General features: G+C 48.0%; 1 protein-coding gene across 1 annotated transcript in view; it reads left to right on the top strand.

Annotated features, from left to right (window-relative positions):
• Positions 1-9,533: 9,533 nt before the first annotated feature.
• ELP3 (elongator acetyltransferase complex subunit 3) overlaps positions 9,534-22,693 on the top strand; it is a 119,165-nt gene continuing 106,005 nt past the window's right edge. The window contains exons 1-6 of the mRNA XM_053249380.1: positions 9,534-9,702; positions 12,146-12,245; positions 13,877-14,015; positions 16,491-16,561; positions 17,306-17,369; positions 20,889-20,957. Coding sequence (XP_053105355.1) covers positions 9,684-9,702; positions 12,146-12,245; positions 13,877-14,015; positions 16,491-16,561; positions 17,306-17,369; positions 20,889-20,957 — 462 coding nt within the window. The 5' untranslated portion in view covers positions 9,534-9,683. The remainder of the gene's footprint in view (positions 9,703-12,145; positions 12,246-13,876; positions 14,016-16,490; positions 16,562-17,305; positions 17,370-20,888; positions 20,958-22,693) is intronic.

Here is a 22,693-nt window from a genome sequence, read left to right as displayed (position 1 = left end):
GCATTTATACCACTGTTCTGAAGTTGTTTATCTCAAGAACCGGATGCAGCTGCCGTATCAGCCGAAGCTGATAGAAAGCCCCTCTGGCCACTGCCTCATCCTGGGACACCAGAGGGAGGTTGGGATTCAGAAGCACCACCAGACTGTGTACCTGTTCCTTCTGGGGAAGTGTGACCCTATCCAGAACCAGCAGATTGAATTTTTATCCCGAGTTCTAACCCCTCCATGTTATCGGGATGCAGTCCAGCCCATTACTGCCTCTAAGCAGGCATTTAGGTAGGGATGTGCACGAACTGATTCAGCACATCCAGTAGGGGCACGCCACATAGCTTTGGCATGGTCCACCGAATTGTTTTGGCAGGGCGGGGAGCAGTACCTTCAAGCAGGAGTAAAGCCTGCTCCTCTGTCGCTCCACCACATTTCCTGGTGCAGTGCTGCGCCACTCAAAACTTAGATGTGAAGAAATCTAGTCTCCAAGGAACACCGTCTAGAATCTGCTTGAGAGGTAGGATCAGAACCAGTGCAAAGCAGTGCCTCTCACTCCCAACCCCCGCAGATGGTCCAGAAGGACACTATGGGCAATAGTATTGAAAATCGCCAAGAGATCCAAAAGGACCAACAGAGTCACACTTCCTCTGTCAGCTCCTAATAGGAGATCACCCATCAGGCTGACCAAGGCAGTCTCCACCCCATAGCCAACCTGAAAGCCAGTTTGAAATAGGTCTAGATCAGGTCTGCACAACATAAGGCCCGGAGGCTGGATCTGGCCCAGGGGGACTTTTTTGCTGGTCCCAGGGCTGGCCCAAAGTATTGTGGTGCTTGAGGTGAGGTGCAGAATGCCGCCTTGCCCCATGGACCTGGTGGGGGTCAGCCCCCTTTCAAAACTGACTTTCGGAGGCGTTGAAAGTGCATGGGGACAAGGAAGAGGACGGGTTGCTAGAAGCCTCCTCTTCATGTTCTGGCTAACAAATACTTGCTTTCATTAATATATTTAATAATTAATTTTTAATGTAATCATTAATGTACTGAAAATTTACCTTGGCCCCTGGCTACCAAGTCAAGGTTGCTTCCAGGGTATCTGACTTGTGCACCCTGGGTCTAGATAGATGGCTTAGCCAGGGTGGCGTTATCCCAGCTTTGCTGTCCTCTTTAACTACAGCACAAAATCAATCCTGCCAAGTCATATTAGCAAATGAGTGGAGGGGAAATGACGTGAGCGTAATCCAAGTGACATTCTTGGATGATGCGACCCTTCACAACTGTGAGAAAGTGTCCACACAAAGCCCTCAAGGTGATTTGGCTAACAGCAGTAACAGCCCTGGAAATGTTAATAGTCCGGGGATGCTCTTCGATCACCCACACACTGCATAGTTATGCAGTTGTACTAGACTTGGTGCCTAAACTCCCATCAGCTCTTTGGCCTTCAGGGGACAGCCAAACCACTTTTCTGTGCCTCCTTGAAGGACAGGAAACAGAGAGTGGGTATAAATGGAGAGTTTTCACAATGGAGGGAAGTAAGAAGTGGGGTCCCCCAGGGATCTGTACTGGGACCGGTGCTTTTTAATTTATTCATAAATGATCTAGACACAGGGGTAAGCAGCAATGTGGCCAAATTTGCAGATGATACCAAACTCTTCTGGGTAGTGAAATCCAAAACAGATTGTGAGGAGCTCCAAAAAGATCTCTCTAAACTGGGTGAATGGGCGACAAAATGGCAAATGCAGTTCAGTGTTGGCAAGTGTAAAGTGATGCACATTGGGACGAAAAACCCCAACTTCAAGTATACGCTGATGGGATCTGAGCTGTCAGTGACTGACCTGGATAGCTACCAGCAATAGTTGGGGAAGATCTCTATACTGACCATTTACCTGAGCATGTGTGTAGTGGTTAGAGTGTTGGATCAGGACCAGCATGATCTGAGTTTAAATCCCCGTTCAACCATGTAACTCACTGGATGACTCTGGGCCAGTCATTTCTCTCTCAGCCTAATATACCTCACAGGGTTGTTGTGGAGATAAACATGACCATGTACGCTGCTCTGGACTCCTTGGAGGAAGAGCAGGATATAAGTATAAAAATAAATAAATAAATAAAATTGAATACCCAGACTTTATTTATATCCCAGCACTTTCTAATAAACAAGTTCAGTTTCTTTCTTTTTTTAATAGAACTTTATAATTTTTTTAAATTAAAGAATGAATAAAGGAAAGATACATCAAAAATGTCCAAAATACAAGAGATATCTAACATTACATATTGTTATCAACATTGGAAAAAGTAAAGAAATAAAAACCTCTTCCCTCACTTATCACCACAAATAATTTGGTAACTGAATAAAAGAAGCAACCTTACATTTCATAAGTACAGATAAAAGTAGAAAAGAACCATTTCTATAAAACATTGCCAAGTTAACAAGAGAAAAGTAAAAGTAAGCCCTGTATATTTATATTAAGAACAGCTTTCAAAAATAATAAAATATAAGTATACAATAATTCAAACAATATTCTTATAAGAGATATAAAGGATAAGTTAGAAAGAAATATCAAACACTGGATAGCTATAAAACTTTATCAGCACTTCTTTACCTTATGTACCAAAAACATCATAAATCAAATCCACACATTGGGAACAAATGATGATCTTGTCTAATATTATAATTTATAAAAGGCTCCCAAACAGACATAAATGACTCAGTGGACAAACCCTTCTTATAAACTGAGACTTTCGAAATTGAGGCATAGTCCCATAATTTCAAAAACCAATCATTTAAAGAAGGCATCTCAGACACACTCCAATTAGAGGCAAATATAATCCTAGCTGCAGTAACCATACACAAAGACAACTCATTAAGTTTAGAAGAAATATAGGGTTTTGTCAAAAGAAAAATTTCTGGAAGAAAAGGAAGTTTAACCTCTAAGATTTGTTTGATTTTCATATGAATTTGCTTCCGGAACAATTGAGCCTTGTCACAACTCCACCACATATGATAAAATGATCCAGGATGTTGGTTACATTTCCAACAATTCTTCGAAAAAGAGTCATCCATTTTGTTAACTGTCAAGGGAGTTATGCACCATCTAAAAAACATCTTGTACCAGTTTCCGCTCAGAATTCAAGTTCAGTTTCTAACCTTGTCTAATTAGTTGCATGGATTCCTTACCAACTGCAGACGACCTTTCCACTCCATTTCCCAATACCTGAATATGCTTTTTATTGGTGAATCAATATGTTATTTATTGGTTTAAATATGCTAATTTAAATATTCTACTTATTGGTGAAAGTGAAGATACCAGATTGGTGAAGATACCAAATCAAGGCGCATGCTAAGGAGCATTTTCATCACCACTCAATTCTATAATTGACCCTACAAAACTGGTGCTAGGGATTAAGGCTTTAATGCTTGAGTTTTGTCATTGTCACCATTTGCATCCTGGGATAAGTACATAAAATGTAACACCAACATGACTCCTTTGGATTTAGAATACTAGTACAGGCTGAAAAAGAGCAGGGGCAGTGGAGAATCCATAGTGGCTTGACGTAAAATTAAAACACACACAAAACTAAAATCATATCTTTGGGTGAGAACACTGAACTAAATTTAAGATACTGTATTAATAGCAGACTGAGCTTTTCAGTTAAGGCCCCAATCCTATACACACTTAAGAGAAAATCTGATTGAAACCAGTGGTACTTGCTTCTAAGTAGGCATGCACACAGAATGGATGGCACTATAAAGCTAAAAACCTCAAGTGTGGCCATAGGTAGACAGTGATTTACATCAAAATCAAACTACTGTCTCAGCCACCCCACAGAGATAGATCCCCTGATGACCAAAAAACAAAGGCAACATTCCTCCAGGGAATGACTTCTTATTGTGAACTTACTTCTCCCAGCCAGCCTCCTCCTGTACCCTCACCTGCCTTTTTCTAGGTCCAGCAATTGAACAGAATAGTGACCGGACATCTTGCTCCTTAACTCCACTTCTACAAGGGCTAGAGCTTAGCTTTTTTAATATAAAATGAAAGCTGGGAATCCGGGCAAGCTATGTTGGAAGTGAAGCTTCCCAAAAAGCTAATGGGTTGACCGGGTGCCAGGGAACATAGTGACAATCCATTAAATACTTGGAAATCCGGGGGAGATGGCAACCTTACTAGGGGTGTGCAAAGACCACAGTTCGAGCCCTGTTTGGGAGCAGGGAGCGAGAGCGATAAGAAAAAGGAGAGAAGGTCCTTACCTGCTCTCCACTGCCCTGTGGCTTCCTGCTGGGGTGGCACATGTCCCAAGTACCCCCCGCATGGCGCCAGCATGCACATGGCATCCACACATGCATGGCCATTTGCATGGTCAGCAATGCCGCACAGGGGTACTTGGGATGCATGCCTCCCCAGCGGGAAGCAGCATGGGGCGCTGGAGAGCAGGTAAGGGCCTGCTCTCCTCTTCCTTATAGCTTCCTCTCCCCGCTCCCAAACTGTGCTCAAACCGTGGTTCAAACCATAGGAACATAGGAAATTACCATATCCTGAGTCAGACCAGATTGGTCTATCTAGCTCAGTATTGTCTTCACAGACTGGCAGCGGCTTCTCCAAGGCTGCAGGCAGGAATCTCTCTCTCAGCCCTATCTTGGAGATGCTGCCAGGGAGGGAACTTGGTACCTTCTGCTCTTCCCAGAGTGGCGGCTCCATCCCCTGAGGGGAATATCTTGCAGTGCTCACACATCAAGTCTCCCATTCAGATGCAACCAGGGCAGACCCTGCTTAGCTATGGGGACAAGTCATGTTTGCTACCACAAGACCAGCTCTCCTCTCCTATGGTTCGTGCACACCCCTAAACCTTACCAGAGATTGAACCTGGGACATTCTGCATGTTTACTCCCCACTGGGTAACACTTCCACTGAGGAAATGAGACTGAGACGAACTCACTGATAAAAGCAAAATGACCTGATATGAAGAAAACTCAGGAAGAATAAGATCCCAGAAACTAAATCTATGAAAAGATGACCCCCAAAAGTGTATGATTAATGGGATCAAAAGCAAAAGAATGACCCAACAAGAGAACTAAAAGAAAACAACACGGTTTAGGAGAATATGCTGGATACTGAAGAATGTGTGTCAGCAATAGAAATGAAAGCAGTTTCCGTAGAATGAAAAGGATTAAAACCAGATTGACTAGATTAAACATGTAATCAAATGTGAACTTCAAAGACATCTCTACGTAAAGCACATCAACTAGTCAGGTCTGGAAGTTCACAGAGGATGGGACTGTAGCTAGGGATGGGCACAGAACCGGTTCGGAGGCGCGTCGGCGACTTCCGGTCATATCCGGAAGATGAGGGCAACGGAGCAGCAGGGGAGGCACGCTGATGCCACAATGCGCTTTGCAAAACACAGACGCTGGCGGGGGGGACGTGGCAGGAGGGGCAAGTGCCCCCTCCCCTGCTCTTAAAGATAGACCCCCGCCGCCTTCGACCCTCCCCGCCGCGGTTCCATGCACATCCTGCTCCCAAGGGTTGCTGCCCGCTTGACGAGGACATCCGAGGGGGCCCTGCTCCGGGTGCCGACAATGAGGGAGGCCTGGCTGTCGTGCACTCGGGACAGGGCCTTCTCTGTGGCTGCTCCTAGACTCTGGAATGCTCTCCCAGTGGCCATTCGTTCCTCAGACTCCATCACGGCTTTTAGAAAGCTTGTAAAGACTTGGCTTTTTACCCAGGCTTTTACATAATCGTTTTTACTGCTGCTTCTGTGTGTTTTTATCTGTCGTCTTGTTTTTTATGCTTGTTTGATATGTTTTTAGCTTGGTGTTTTTATTGCTTGGTGTTTTTATTGCTTTTATTGTATGTTTTAATTTTTGTAAACCGCCTTGGGGTTTTCTTTTAATGAAAGGCGGTATAGAAATGTAAAAATAAATAAATAAAAAATCCCTAGCTGTAGCCCAGTGGCAGAGCATCTGCTTTGCTTGCAGAAGGTCCCAGGTTCCCTCCCTGCTGGCAGCATCTCCTGTCTGAAACTTTGGAGAGCTGCTGCTGCCAATCAGTGTAGACAAGGCTGAACTAGATGGACCAAGGGTAGAAGGCAGCTTCCTATGGTCCTTTCCGAGGCATAAATGACCCTGGATAAGTGTTTCTTCTTTTCTTTACCAATATTGCTCTTTATATGTAACAGTAGCCAAAGCAGCATACAACAATAAAACCAGCAGAAACCATGACCTATAGAAACAGCCCAAACCATGTGAAGAATCAGATAAAAGCAAATAATAATAATAAAAAAAAAAATAAAAATCATATGAAAATCCACCAGCAAAAGCATGCATGTTCTTTGAGGCAGTTGTGCAGTCAGGATGCATTGGCAGCTGCACTGTGGAGCAATCCAGAGACTTGGTCTGGGGAAATAGGTTGATTCACTCCACTGCACCGCCACTGTGCCTGTCTCCACTTGACACATTTCTTGTGCCTTCAGAAACAGGTCTGTGGTTCTGCTCTGCAGATCTGCAGGACCCCCTGCAGGTTTGTGTGCATAGAAATCAGAACTGTAGGTCAGCTCCTGTTTTTCAAAACACAATAGGATCCTCAATAAATTGTGTGGAATTTAACACATGCAATATTCTTACCTGCTGCATCTGGGAAAATATCACTGGATGGGAATGCCTACTGCTACTAGAGAAAAATTAAGACCATAAGAACAGCCCTGCTGGATCAGGCCCACGGCCCATCTAGTCCAGCATCCTGTTTCACACAGTGGCCCACCAGATGCCGCTGGAAGCCTACAGTAGGAGTTGAGGGCAGGCCCTCTCTCCTGCTGTTACTCCCCTGCAACTGGTATCTAGAGGCATCCTGCCTTTGAGGCTGGAGGTGGCCTGTAGCCCTCCGACTAGTAGCCATTGATAGACCTCTCCTCCGTGAAGTTATCCAAACCCCTCTTAAAGCCATTCAGGTTGTTGGCTGTCATCACATCTCGTGGCAGAGAATTCCACAAGCTGATTATTTGTTGTGTGAAAAAGTACTTCCGTTTGTTGGACCTAGATTTCCCGGCAATCAGTTTCATGGGATGACCCCTCGTTCTAGTGTTATGGGAGAGGGAGAAGAATTTCTCTCTCTCCACTTTCTCCACACCATGCATGATTTTATAGACCTCTATCATGTCTCCCTGCAGTTGTCTTTTTTCTAAACTAAAAAGCCCCAGGTGTTGTAGTCTTGCCTCATAAGGAAGGTGCTCTAGGCCCCTGATCATCTTGGTTGCCCTCTTCTGTACCTTCTCCAGTTCAACAATGTCCTTTTTAAGATGTGGTGACCAGAATTGTACGCTGTACTCCCAAGTGTGGCCACACCATAGTTTTGTATAAGGGCATTATAATATTAGCCATTTTATTTTCAGTCCCCTTCCTAATGATCCCTAGCATGGAATTGGCCTTTTTCACAGCTGCCGCACATTGAGTTGACACTTTCGATGAGCTGTCCACCATGAGTCAATTTCCTCAGGAGAAGGGAATTAGATTTCCTCCTTCCCAGGGCAGGAAATAAATAAATAAACAATCAAAACCTTAGTCTAAGAACAGGATTTGTTAATATCTCCCTCTGCTGGTGCTGTGGAAACCTCAGCAAAAAAAAAAAGAAAAAGGTTTTACATTGCATGCAAAAGAGTTTGACTGACATACACATGGTATCAAGGAGGGACCTTGCATGGTTTCCAGAGGGCCACCTGCCAATCATCTCTTGCATTCCAAGAAGAACCCACCCTTTCCTCCAGTCGCCACAAAAAAAAGTAGGAAAGGAAAAAAGGTGGGTGATTCTCAGAGTGCCGGAGCTGGCCAGTGCTGCGGCTGCAAAAATTGTGCGAGGTCCAGGTCCCTGCTTAGTGTGAGTACAGTGAGTAAGATCGTGCAAGGAAGAAGGAGGGAAAAGCCTGCAGCAGCATGAGAATGGGGAGTGCGATCATGCCTGGAGCTTGCATGAAAGCTTTGAACATCCTGCAGCTTATCATTGTCTGGAAAGGCCCACCGATAGGGCAGGGCGCAGCTTCAGGCCAGACTCAGACACATCACTTCAGTCTCCTGCACCGGGTCATTGCACAAGAGATGGTGGGCCACTGGGTGTGTGAACCACCTCCCTGAAAAGCCTGGCTGCGCACGCATGGTGGTGGTGTGACCTGCAATGAAAGCTCTGCCTGTGTCATGGTCACAACGGCCCATTTCAGACACGTGATCACAGTGTCGCAGTTGTCAAGCAGCGAGCGGCAACACATATGATGCACAAATCGGCCTTTTGTGTGCATGGAGCCTCAGCAAATCCCACAGGGTGAGCCTGGGCATGTTCACTCAATGAATTCAGTGGGGCTTACTTCTGAATAAACAGGCATAGGGTTCGGTGTGCAAGGCAACAAGCCCTGTGAACATTTACCTGGGAGTAAGCTCCACTGAAATCCATAAGAACAGCCCTGCTGGATCAGGCCCAAGGCCCATTTATAGTCCAGCATCCCGTTTCACACAGTGGCTGACCAGATGCCACTGGGAAGCCCACAGGCAGGAGCTGAAGGCATGCCCTCTCTCTCTCCTGCTGTGACTCCCCCGCAATAGGACAGGCTTCCAAGCAACCATGCACCACAGGACTGACTGTGGCAGTCCCTTCCCCTTCGCAGACTTCCCTGGAAGTGAGCCCCATGGACGTCATTGGGGCTTACTTCCGAGTAAGCATGCATCAGTCAAGGGTGGCTCCAGAGGAGGGGCAGGGGGGGCAAGCACCCGGCTTCCAAAAAGTGCCTTGCCCTCCTGGGGCTGTACTGCAGTTGAAGGCAGGAGAGAGTGATTTCCTTGGGAGAAAGAAAATGACGAGAAATGGTGTCGACTGCAGCCTGCATGCTGTCTCTGATGCCCCCAACCAGAAGGGCTGGGAACGTGCATAAAAACATCCTGGCGGGCATCTGCCTCGGACTTCAGAACCTCATAGAAGTCCTTGGAAAGCAACTCCGCAAGCAGGCGTGCAGAGAGGCCTGCTCGCCGACAGGGGGCGTTCAGGCGACCCTCCGCTGCCGGGGACTCATTGATACGCTCTCAAATAAATTGCATTATATTGCTAAAAAAAATCCAAGAAAAAATGCAGCCTAAGAGTATTTTGAAAGCAGAAGGAAAACTGTAGGCTGCTCGTGTTTATGCAGCTTGGAGTTCAATAAAACAGAGGAGCCATTCAAAACGGCGCCGTGCAAGAGAAAGAGGACTTGCTCCTGCGAGATTGCTCCTCCACCCACGGAGGGAGTGAGCCCGCTCTTCAGGCATCACTTCAAATCCCTCTGTTGTGGGTCCTTCCCTCTTTGGTTCTCAGAGCTTTTTCGCTGCAAAACAACACATGCAACGCGACCCGCTTTTTTCTTTGCGGCAGAATTTGGATGTGTCTCTTCTCTTCGCGTAATCGCGTTTTGAAGAATAAGGTGGTAAGCAAAGCTGGGAGGAGCTGTGGGCAGAAAACGCAGAGCAACTTCCTTTGGTCCTACTGAGCATGCGCTACCACTGCATACGCGCATGCTCAGTTGCACCGGAAAGAAGTGTCGGCTCGAGAAGGGAAAGTGATGCCGAACCGAAGCGCTGGCTCCCGACTTCCGCCCTTCTCCTTTGCGGCGGGGTCGTAAGGCAGGGAGGCCCGCGAGTGGCGGCATCAGCTGGCCCGCAGGAGAGAGACGCGCGGGGTCGCCAACTCGCCATGAGGCCGAAGAGGAAAGGTAAGGAGGCTGCCTTCCTCGTGCTGCGCTTCTTTGTAGGGGCACCTGCGGCCGGCCTTTCCTCCAAGCAGGGACCTAGGAAGCGGCTTCCTACCGAGTCAGACCCTTGGTCCCTCTGGCTCAGTATTGCCTGCCCAGGCTGGCAGCGGCTTCTTCAGAGTTGCAGGCAGCAGGAGTCTCTTTCTGCCCTATCTTGGAGATGCTGCCAGGGAGGGAACTTGGAACCTTCTGCAGGCAAGCATTCGGCTCTTTTCCCCAGAGGGCTCACACATGTAGTCTCCCTTTCAAATGCAAACCAGGGCAGAGCCTGCTTAGCAAAGGATACAATTCATGCTTGCTGTCGACACCTGGCTTCCCCAAGAGAGGGCTGAGAGAGGCTCCTGCCTGTAGGCTTGGAATAGCCGCTGCCAGTCTGTGAAGACAATACTAAGCTAGATAGACCAAGGGTCTGACTCAGTATAGGGCAGCTTCCTATGACACCGATTCGATGGCACACTTTACTTGTACCACAAGACCAGCTCTCTTCGCAAGTTCGGGGCCGTGTGCCAGGGTCTCTCCCCACCCCAACTTTTGTCCTCGCAACAATTTTATTTATTTAAAATATTTATACCTCTTTCACTACATTACTTCTCAGGGTGGCTCACAATATGTATCAAATAATTACAATATAAAATCAGACTAATAAAATTATTAACCAAATTAAACAAGTTCAATCAGTTCCTTTATTACGATCCCAGACCAGCACAGACTTAAACATGTTAAACATCTAAGCTAAAACCCCAATCAGAATCAGCTTTTAAAATCTCAAATTATTTAAAAAGCTAAAAACTAAGATTTTTGATTTTTTTTTTAAAAAAACCCAACCTTGTGAGGTGGGCTGAGAAAGTGCCACCAGTTTACCAAGTGTAAGAGAACAGTCTGTGCCCCAAAGGGGCTTGCAATCTAAAATGACACAAGGAGAGGCAGCCGGGGAAGGGAAGCAGAATTCTTATGGCAGACCTAAGAATGTGTGTTGACTTCAGTCACGTACATTTCGGCTTAGTTACAGTTAGGGATGTGCATGGAACTGGTTTGGAGGCCCTTTACGGGCCTCCAAACTGCTTTGAACGGCAGGTGGTTCTGCCAGTTTGAAGGTGGGGGTGTGCATCTTTAAGGGTGGGGGAGGGTGCACTTACTCCTCCCTCCCTCCCCCCCCCCCCCGCCGGTGCTCCCATTTTTAAAAAATTCATCGGGACGGCAGCGTACTTCCCTGCCACCCTGTTGCTCCCTTTACTGGAAGCAATCGGAAGTATCTGACGCACCTGCTCACTCCTGGCACGGGCGTGCAAATTCGTGCTGTGTGTGCACTCGTCGGTGCGTTGGATACTTCCAGTTGCTTCCGGTAAAGGGGGCAATGGGGCGGCAGGGAGGTATGCTGCCACTCTGATGGACTTGGAAAAAATGGAGTGCCAGCAAGGGAAAAGCAGAGGGAGGGATAAGTGCACCCTCCTCCACCCTTAAAGATGCTCCCCCCTGCCTTCAAACCACCCCCGCCCGGTTCCGTGCACATCCCTGAAAATTTGGGGGTGGGATAGGTGAGGTGCTTGCTTCTGGATCCTGCTTCTCTTCACGGTTCAGTCTGAAGGTACCTGATAATTACTTTCTTCCCACCTTCCCCAGCTAACTTGTCTCTCCTCCTCCCCAACATGCCTCTCTGAACCTCCAGAAGGTTTGGGGCAAGTCTGCCTTTCCCCCTCAGCCCCCATCTCCTGCCAAAAGCGTAAACACTTTTCATTCCGGAGAGCCGGCGGGGTGTAGCAGTGAAAGTGAGGGACTAGGGCCGGAAGATCCGGGTTGGTTACTGGGCGACTCGGGGCCAGTCACTTACTGCTCAGCCTCAGCTGCCTCACCGAGTGGTTTTGAGGATAAGCATAACCACGCCCACCACTCTGGGCTCCTTGCGGGAAGAGCGGGATAGACATGCGAAAATAAATAAACGAAGTAACGCCGCTCTTCTCCTGCCTCGCCCAACATGCACAGAGACTGGATCTGTCTAATCTGCGATGGAATTCCCTTTCTCTGCTCCACTTTCCTTCTCATTCTGGAAGGAGACCTCTCAGATACATGGTCATGTGAGTGCCTAAAAATCTGGGACTTCTGTCATTCCCAGCCGTGCAAAACAAACTACCCCTTGTGTGGGGAGAGCTGGGATGGATTTCCTGGTGTGTTTTTCTGCTGCTAAAAACAGCTACGGTTGGGGCTGTGGTGCAGGGGAGGTTGCAGTGAACATATTTCCTAACTCCTGCATTGCATAAAAAGGAAAGGTGTGCTTCCCTTGTCGTCTTCTCCTCACACCCCACACCGCCCACCCCTCACCTTCCCAGGCCAGACTGCATTGTTTGCTTGTATGTCTGAGAAGCGGTTCTCTGTGCAGGCTCCTGACAGCCTCTCCTTTCTGTTCCAGGCGAGCTCAGCCGAGCAGAGCTGATGATGATGACCATCGCGGATGTCATCAAACAGCTCATTGAGGCTCACGACCAGGGCAGAGATGTCCACTTAAACAAGTAAGTTTGGCTGGCTGCCGTCTCCCTGGCTTCTCTGCCCGCCGTGGCGCCCAGAACAGGAGGGCGGAAGCAGCTTCAGGTGAACTTCGGGCAGGCTGGTGGTAAAGATAGCAGCCCTTCCATTCATCGGCAGAGTCTTCGGGACCCTGGCAGTCCAGGTCCCAGCCTCTCCCCTCGAAATGGACAGGGCTGAAGGAGCTGCAGAGATAGTGAGGAGATTATGTGAGCCAGTTCTTCAATCGTGCCATAGCTCAGGAGTAGGTAATAAGTTTATTGTTGTAACCACAGGTCATAACACAGAGACTAAAAACCTCAGCAGCAGGAAACAAGGCCACAGCCACTGGAGGGACCCAATGCTGGCTTGAATAGGGACAGTTACTCTCCCCCTGCTAGACAGAAGTGTGCCTTCATGTGCCTCTTGGCTGAGTTAGCAGGGTTACATTCGCCAGTTGGTTGTCCTCTGCATCAACAAAAGAGAGCTCTCTTGTTCTGATGTGGAGAATTAGATTTTTAGCACAACTGGCTAATGAATTCCCACAAATTCACTTCTTTGACCACTATAAGTTCTAATCCATCTCCAGAGTCACGAGGACTAGAAACTTATTATAAAGAGGTAAAAGCCAAGATTCTCAGGAATCCAGATTTTTTTTACAGAGCATCCTGCATCTAGAGCTACAATACAATGAATAGTGGCACATTAAAGAATGATGGTAGGAATTCATGTGTCCCCATTTTTTCCAACAGCCAAAAGAGAACTATGAGTTGTTGGATCGTGATCCAGTTGCTTGCCTGCTGTCCAAAAAGAGAAAGCACAAGCAGCCTAGAACTCAGGGCTACCTTTTTATTTTGAATTACATTAGTAATCAGTTAATGTAACATCTTAATATAAGCAAATAGAACAAATCTTAAAACTCTTAAGCATACTAAGAAAATATTAAAATCCCTTAAACAAAACAAAATATCTCACCATGCCAGGGACCGTGGGTAAGCCACTGGATCACAATTCTGCACCCATAATTCCCTCTTGACTATTGGGGGAGTAAATAAATTCCTAAGTATTGACAGTGAGATTGCTTCAGCTTATAAGTGTGTTCAGCGTTTTGTATAGTTACTGTTTTGTGCTGTTCTGAAGCAGCTTAGGGCTGGTTCACGGTGCACCCTTAATCGCTCAGTCCTGCACTCAACTGGAAGTTGGTCCTGTCCACTCCTTCTGAGTGAAAGTGCCGAGGGCCGGTTTGGATGTGTGGCGGCGGCACCTTGCTTCCAAAGTGTTGCGCTTGCTTTGGATGACCGGACGGCTCTGCCTGCCGTGTGTGCTTTCCAGGGGGTGTTGGGCCCCCGTCCTTGCTCGCTCGCCACCCACTGCACACAAGCGTGTGAGCGCCCTAGAGCAGGGATGGGGAACCTTGGCACTCTTGCAGATGTTGGCCTACAATTCCCATAATCCCTAGCTATTGGCCTCTGTGGCTGGGGATTATGGGAGTTGTAGTCCGAAAACAGCTGGAGTGCCAAGGTTCCCCATCCCTGCCCTAGAGTGTAGCTGTCGGATTGAGTCCCTTCAATGTGGCCTCGATCACAGCTGGGAAGGACCTGAATCGAATCCGACTAAACTGCTCTGCTTCCCATTTCAGGATCAAAACAAAGACAGCGGCAAAGTACGGACTTTCGGCCCAGCCTCGCCTGGTGGACATCATTGCTGCTGTGCCCCCCCAGTACCGCAAAGTGTTGGTCCCCAAGCTCAAAGCCAAGCCCATCCGCACAGCGAGTGGGGTGAGTGGCGTAGTCGAGCAGAGACCTGGGAGACGGGGCTTCGTGTGCTAGAGACGCTGGGGACTTCTCATGTGGGAAACATGGCAGGTGCGGGGAAGGTGACTGGAGTGGGGCAGGAGAACCTCCCGATCACCAAAACCAGTGAGTTGTGCCAAGGGCTGGCCCTTCTCCTTCAGGTGACACATTGTTCAGGTACCACAAGCACATGTGAATATAGCCGGGAAGGTAAAAAAAGGGTTAAAGGATCTGCATTAAGTGGTTTTGAGTGTGCCCCACAGTTCCCTCCCTCAAGGGGCACCTGCGAATCCAACCTCTGCCAGTGGCTAATATTTAGGAGCATAAGACGCTGCCTTATAAAGAGTCAGACCCTTGGTCCATCTAGCTTAGTCTTGTCTACACAGACTGGCATCGGTTTTTCCAAGGTTGCAGGCAGGAATCTCTCCCATCTCTACCCAGAGATGCTTCCAAGGAGAAGGAGAGGAGAGCTGGTCTTGTGGAAGCAGGCATGACTTGTCCCCTTGGCTGAGCAGGCTCTGCCCTGGGTGCATATGAAAGGGAGACGTGAAGTGTGAGCACTGCAGGATATTCCCCTCAGGGGATGATGGAGCCACTCTGGGAAGAGGAGACGGTTCCCAGTTCCCTCCCTGGCAGCATCTCCAAGATAGGGCTGAGAGAGATTCCTGCCTGCAACCTTGGAGAAGCTGCTGCCAGTCTGTGAAGACAATACTGAGCTAGATGGACCAATGGTCTGACTCAGTATATGGCAGCTTCCTATCTTCCTGTGTTTCATTAAAGGGCAGCAAATGACCAGTATGTTCATTATACCTTCATCGCCTTGGGGGATGCTGTTGAGATGCCCTGCCCCAGTCACTGAAATGTCTGGAGCCAGTCTCTGGTTTTGCCAAAGCCACATCCTGGTCAGTTATTCATTTGCAGGGAAATGAATTCTGACCCTGCTACAATGAGGAGACTGTAATCCATCCTGCCTCTTGATAGCCCCTGGTTCCTTTGGGCAGCAAGCTGTGTGTTGTCTTGCAGTGGTGTCAAACTTCTGTGCAAAATCCGCGCTCAGACACGCATGCAGTGAAAATGTGATGAGATCTTGGACAGTCGCGAGAGACATTTCTTCGTGAATCGGATGTCCGAGTAAAAGATTCCTGAAGCAGTGATGTCGTGCAGGGTAGCCTTGGACCAGGCCTGCCCAACTTAGGCCCACTCCCAGCTGGTTTCAGACTACAGTTCCCAGAATTCCCAGCTACAGTGGCCAATAGCCAGGGATTATGGGAGTTGTAGGCCAAGATCTGCAGGAGGGCCGGAGTTGAGCAGCCCTGCCTTGGACGAGAGCCTTCCTGCTTTTGCAGTTCTCTGTGGAGTGTGTGGGAACCAGCATCCATACAAACACAGGAAACTGCCTTACATTAGGGCAGTTCCCACGACCAAGAGGAGACCCCTCTGACCTTGGTTGAGGAGCTGTGCGTGCTGCCAATATCTGATCATCTGTCAGCTGAAAACTCGGCTGGTGGCACCCCCAAAGACTGTGTGCTCCGCAGCAGATGGGTCGGGGGGCTCCCTCCTACCCCACAGCTGTACCCAGGCTGGAATGAGGCAGGGAGAAAAGCCCTCCAGTCTAGGTGCTGCCAAGCACACAGTCACGGATGGCGCCTCCCACCTTGTTTTCCATCGTATATCAGGTGCGTGTGCCCAGCTCCCAGACTAGGGTAGGGGGTGTCTTCTACCCTACCCTTGATCGTGTGAGCAGCCCCATTGAGTCAGGCTGCTGGTTTGTCTCGGCTGGGATTGTTTGCTCTGACCCTCAGGAGCTCTCCAGATTTCAGACAAGGGTCTGGGTGGGAGGAGAGCTGGTCTTGGGGTCGCAAGCATGAACTGCCTCCTTTGCTAAGCAGGGTCCACTGCGGTTTGCATTTGAATGGGAGATGATGTGTGTGAGCCCTGTAAGAAATTCTTCTTAGGGGATGGGGCCACTCTGGGAAGAGCGCCTGCCTGCTTGCGTGCAGAAGGTTCCACGTTCTCTCCTTGGCAACATCCCCAAGATAGGGCTGGGAGAGATTCCTGCCTGCAACCTTGGAGAAGCTGCTGCTGCCAGTCTGTGTAGACAACCCTGAGCTAGATGGACCAAGGGACTGAATCAGTAGAAGGCAGCATCCTATGACTTCCTCAGCTGCCCCTGTGGGAATGCTGCCCGTGGGGCCACGGGCCACCAAAGCCCTCACTAAGCCACTGGGTGGGAGGTTGGTGTGGATGGCCCTCTCCATTGCTTCTAAGTGCAGTGGCCGGCAACCAGACTTAAATTGCTCCTGGGTAATCCTCTTGGAATGAAGCATTCCTTTCCCGTGACTCCTGAGTGGCATTATTGAGTAGCCTAGTCTGGACGGCCACCAAAGGTTCTGTGTCTCTTTCTCGCGTACCAGAATGCATAAAGTGGGATGACTTCTCTGCCTTGCTTCCGTCTTTCAGATTGCGGTTGTGGCCGTCATGTGCAAGCCACACAGATGTCCACACATTAACTTCACGGGAAACATATGCGTGTGAGTAGGCCTGTTGGTTTCTGCCACCATGGGATTTCTCAGATCTCGCCCAAATGTGTGTGGGGGTGTTCTCTAGGGCAGGGGTTCCCAACATGGGGTCCCCAGGTGTCAGACTACATCTGCCATCATCCTCGGCTGCAATGCCTGAAGGCCATGACATGATAGTGGTATTCCAACAGCGCCTGGGCACCCAGGCTTGGGAAACCCCTCCTCAATGTTGACTCTTTTTGCTTGAAATCTTCAGACCAAGTAGCCCAGGAAGGTGTACCTAGTTTTTCTTAATGTTTATCGTCACAACGATCTTGTGAGGAAGGTTGGGTTGAGAGATAAGTGACTGGCCCAGAGTCACCCAGTGGGTTTCATGCCTGAGTGGGGATTTGACCTTGGCTTCTTCCTAGTCTGACACTATAACCCAGGAGTGTCCAACTGCAGTCTTCCAGCTGTGGTTGGCCTACAACTCCCATCGTCCCTGGCTCCTGGCCACTGAGACTGGGGTTGGAGGTGTTTGAGGAAGCTAGTAAATCCACCATATTGGGCAGCCCCATTGCCATGGGGAGGCCCCATTGCCATGGGGATCCCAGAGTGGCAGTGGGAGTTGTAGGCCAACACAGCTGGAGGGCCCGAGTTTGACACACACACACACACACACTCACACTCCACTCTAACCACTGCACCGCACTGACTCTTGCTTTTCTCCTTTCGGGAAGAAACTGGGCCTTTAAACTGTGTCATCTTGTTTCTTAGATACTGCCCTGGAGGTCCTGATTCTGACTTTGAGTATTCAACGCAGTCTTACACTGGATATGAGGTACTGGCCTAAAGATCTTGTTTGTTCTGCTTCAAGAGAATGTATCTATGTATCACATTTAGATGGAGCCTAAATGTGATATCTGTCACATTTAGATGGGCCTTCTCCATTGCTGCCCCGAGGCTTTGGAACACACTCCCTGCTGGAATAAGAGCCTCCCCATCTCTGACAACTTTTAAAAAGGCAGTCAAGACACATTTGTTCACCTAGGTTTTTAATTAGATACTGTTTTAACTGTGTTTTTAATAGTATTAACATTTTAAGCGTTAAATTGTAATGTTTTAACCTTTTTATTTGCTGTTTTTATTGTTTTGTTGTAAACCGCCCAGAGACTGGGTTTTGTGCTGGATACAAATGTGTTAAATAATAAATAATGTATAGACTGCCTCATCCAAAGGTTCTTTTAAAAGGCATACAGTGGGTATTGAAAAGAATTGGTTTTAAATGGATTTTTAATTGTTTTTAATATTGTTTTAAACAGCGAGTTTTAAATGGTGTTTGTTTTTACAGTGGGTATTGAAAAGAATCACCCCCTTTGATAGACCTTAAATTCTGGTTCCCTTACATCCTGAAATGAAAACACAAAGAAAATTCCCTTCACCAGCTGTACTTATCCAATGCAACCTATAACATCCAACTGAAAAACATCACAATTACAGTCCAGAAAAAGTGTCAGAAACAAAAAACAAGAATTACTGAGATTGAAAAAGGATCACCCCACCCCCATGTCAATATTTTGTTGAACCACCTTTTGCTTTAATAACAGCCTTGAGTCTGTTGGGATACTTCTCTATCAACCTTGCACATCTAGAAGGAGCAATATTTGCCCACTCCTCCATACAGAACTGTTCAAGTTCGGTCACATTGGATGGTAGGTGTTGGTGGACTATCTTCAAATCTCCTCACAGATTTTCTATGGGATTTAGGTCTGGGCTCTGACTGGGCCACATGAGGACGTTCACTTTTTTCTCCTTCAGCCACTGTGTGGTCAATTTTGCTGTGTGCTTCGGATCGTTGTCATGTTGAAAGGTGAATCTTCTGCCCATCCTCAACTGTCTGGCAGAGGGTAGCAGGTTTTCTTCCAGAATCTGACGGTATTTTGCCCCATCCATTTTTCCTTCTACCCTAACGAGAGCCTCAGTCCCTGAGGCAGAGAAACACCCCCACAACAGGATGCTGCCACCTCCATGCTTCACTGTAGGTATGGTGTGTTGTGGAAAAAATGTGGCTTGTTCGGGAGGGTCGCAAGGAGAAAGCCACTTCTCAAGAAAGGCCACATTAAAGCTCGTTTGAGCTTTGCCAGAAGGCACCTTGAAGATTCTGATGCCAAATGGAAAAAGGTCTTATGGTCAGATGAGACCAAGATTGAACTATTTGGCCTCAACACCAAACAGTACACCTGGCGTAAATCCAACGCAGCTCACCATCCACAACACACCATACCTACAGTGAAGCATGGAGGTGGCAGCATCCTGTTGTGGGGGTGTTTCTCTACCTCAGGGACTGAGGCTCTCGTTAGGGTAGAAGGAAAAATGGATGGGGCAAAATACTGTCAGATTCTGGAAGAAAACCTGCTACCCTCTGCCAGACAGTTGAGGATGGGCAGAAGATTCACCTTTCAACATGACAACGATCCGAAGCACACAGCAAAATTGACCACACAGTGGCTGAAGGAGAAAAAAGTGAACGTCCTCATGTGGCCCAGTCAGAGCCCAGACCTAAATCCCATAGAAAATCTGTGAGGAGATTTGAAGATAGTCCACCAACACCTACCATCCAATGTGACCGAACTTGAACAGTTCTGTATGGAGGAGTGGACAAATATTGCTCCTTCTAGATGTGCAAGGTTGATAGAGAAGTATCCCAACAGACTCAAGGCTGTTATTAAAGCAAAAGGTGGTTCAACAAAATATTGACATGGGGGTGGGGTGATCCTTTTTCAATCTCAGTAATTCTTGTTTTTTGTTTCTGACACTTTTTCTGGACTGTAATTGTGATGTTTTTCAGTTGGATGTTATAGGTTGCATTGGATAAGTACAGCTGGTGAAGGGAATTTTCTTTGTGTTTTCATTTCAGGATGTAAGGGAACCAGAATTTAAGGTCTATCAAAGGGGGTGATTCTTTTCAATACCCACTGTAAAAACAAACACCATTTAAAACTCGCTGTTTAAAACAATATTAAAAACAATTAAAAATCCATTTAAAACCAATTAAAATACTTAAAAACAATTTAAAAACTCTGGAAGGCCAGGCCAAACAAGTACGTTTTCAGGGCTCTCTTAAAGGCCAACAGCGAGCCTGAACTGCAGATATCTGCTGGGAGGGTATTCCAGAGGCCAGGAGCCGCTACAGAGAAGGCCCGGTTCTGAGCAGCCACCAGATGCACCGGTGGTAACTGGAGACAGACCTCTCCAGATGACTTCAACGTGCAATGGGGATCCTACAGAATCCAGCTCCTTGACTTCTGAGGAGGACATTAGAAATATATTGCTAGAGAGGCAGGCCACTACCTCCTACACCAGGGGTGGGGAACCTTGGCCCTCCAGCTGTTTATGAACTACAACTCCCACCATCCCCAGCCACAATAATGATGGGAGTTGTAGTTCATGAACAGCTGGAGGGCCAAGGTTCCCCACCCTGGTTCTACACGAACTGGATGGAAGCCAGGCCTAGCATCAGTTGCTTGGAAGATACCTTCATCCATGATGCAATCCTGCCTAGATGCCCTTGCGCCATCTAAAGCGCTAGTCTGGCCCAGGGTTCCCTCTAACAGGGATGCCCAGATGTAGTTGACTACAACTCCCAGCATCCCCAGCTGCAATAGCCTTTGCTTGGTGATTATGGGAGTTGTAGTCAACAACATCTGGGCATCCCTGTTAGAGGGAACACTGGACTGGCCACCTGGCAGGCCCGCATCATGTTCTTTCAGCTGACTAGCCCGATTCAGATATTAGATGGTACAAGTGTGCAGATGTCTGTGCACTCGTACATGTGTTGGTGTGGCTGAAAGTCAGCCTGCATACAGGCCCTTCAGATGCATGGCACAGATAGGAAGTGAACTTTGGTACCTGTGTTCAGCATAACATGTGAATGACTGTCCCTGTGTACACTGTACACTCATTGTACAAGTGTTGAACATAACATGTGAATGGGCCTACTGTCTCCTATAGATCCTGTTTGTTATCATTTGCATTTGAACCAACAACAGAATTTTCAGGGTTTTTTACAATAAGATTATTTTGCCCAGCGATGATGTGCAAAGGTAATTGGGACTTGTTGAATTGCTGACTAGGTGGAGCTTGCTTGTGGCGAAGTTGCAGTCTCAACGAAATATCGCCTGTGAATAGGGACATTGGTGGGAGCATGGGCTGCACACACCCTGTCACAGTGAACTTGCTGCCTAGTATTTTTAGGTGTAAATAAGGTGGCGTGGTGTGTTTTGACACGTGGACGTTCTCACTGGCTTGCCTGCATCTAGTATATCGAAGAATACATTCTTGTTAAATGTGTTTCCTGTAGCCAACTTCGATGAGGGCCATTCGTGCCAGATACGACCCGTATCTTCAGACCAGACACCGAGTTGAACAGGTAAAGATCTGCTTTGACAGGAGTGTGTGATGATGACTGACTGCTTAATAATACAAGCTCTCTGTTGCCAACATCTTGAAAATAAGTTTTCCGCCTAAGTTGGTGACGATAATTCTCTCTAGGGCCTCGGCACTGCACTCAAAAAGCGTGCTTTGCAGTCGAAGGGAGAGAACGGCTTGGGTAACAGTGATGTCTCTGCTGCCTTTACCAGAAAGGACAAAGCAGTCTCTTGGCCATCAGCCAAAAGTTCGGGGTGTTTAAGGGTTTGCTAATTGTTATGGGGGAACAATGGTTATGGGGTGGCCATGCAGATAAAGATTGTTATCATTCAACCCCGGGGGTTCCCAACCAAGGCCATTGTAACTGGGGATGATGCGAGTTGTAGTCCAACATCGGGGGACCCAAAGTTGGGGACCCCTGATCTACCCTCTCCTCCCATACACCCAGTCACCCCAAGCCAGCTGAATAGGTCATCACTACATCTCTTATAGAAAACGTCCAGGTTCAGACTCTGTTGAGTTTCTAAGGGGAAGAGAAATCTGAAGGTGAGGGGCAGCCCCTGAAAGGGCCCCCCGTATGCCTTCCTGAACCTGATTTGGCTCATGGATGGTAAAACTGCACAAGTATCCCAGGTCTTTCTTGGCAGTCATGTTGGAGGGAGGCTGGGATGAAGAAGCAGTCTGCTAGCTTGTCTGTGGCGCGCCCGGGCTTTTTAGGGTTTCGTAGCTCATCAAGGCCAGAAAGCAGAGGATCAGTGGTGTCACATGTGCCCTGGATCTTATATTGCTTTTCTGTTAAAGAAACTCAATTAAATAACTAAAATGTGAAATGCCGACGACCTCCTTGCAGAAATACGTAACTTATCCCTGAAATTGGGCTCTGTACCAGAGGCCTGGAAAGTAGCCAGTGTAACACCGATTTTCAAAGAGGGATCCGGGGGCGATCCGGGAAATTACAGGCAAGTTAGCTTAATGTCTGTTCCAGGTAAATGAATGGAAAACATTATCAAGGATAAAATTGTTAAGCATATAGAAGAACAGGTCTTGCTGGGAGTGAGCCAGCATGGCTTCTGCAAAGGTGAATCTTGCCTCATCAACCTTTTGGAGTTCTTCAAGAGTGTCAACAGGCATGTAGATAAGGGCGATCCAGTCGACATGAGGGATCTGTATGAGCTGTTTGGAGGCCCTTTTACAGGCCTCTGAACAGGTTTGAAAGACCAGCAGTTCGGCTGGTTGGAAGGTGGAGGGGGATGTACATGTACTTGTCCCCTTATCCCATGACTGCTAAGTTTTCTCAAGAGTCTTTGATGAGGAAATTTGTCAAAAGCTTTTTGGAAGTCCAAGTGTACTAAGTCAACTACAGATGTGCACAGAACCGACGGGAAGTGGTTCAAAGTTGGAGGGGGATCCCTTGAAGGGCTGGGGAGGGTGCTCTTCCCCCTCCTGCCCCATTTCCCCCACCAGCGCTGCACTTTAAAAGGATCTGCTGGGGCGACAGCATACCTCTCTGCCACCCCATTGCCTCCTCGGTCCGGAAGTGCTCGACGTGCGCAGATGGTCCGGATACTTCAGAGCATTTCCGATCTGACAAGGCAATGGGGCAGCAGGGAAGTAGGCTGCCACCCCGCCGGGCCCTTTTAAAGTGCAGCGCCAGCGAGGGAAACACAATGGGAGGGGTAAGAGCCCCTTCCCCAGCCCTTAAAGGGATCCCCTCCACCTTTGAACCGCTTCCCGTCG

Source organism: Hemicordylus capensis, chromosome 1, assembly GCF_027244095.1.
Source record: "Hemicordylus capensis ecotype Gifberg chromosome 1, rHemCap1.1.pri, whole genome shotgun sequence".
Lineage (NCBI taxonomy): Eukaryota > Metazoa > Chordata > Lepidosauria > Squamata > Cordylidae > Hemicordylus > Hemicordylus capensis.
This window is presented reverse-complemented; position numbering and strand designations above follow the sequence as displayed.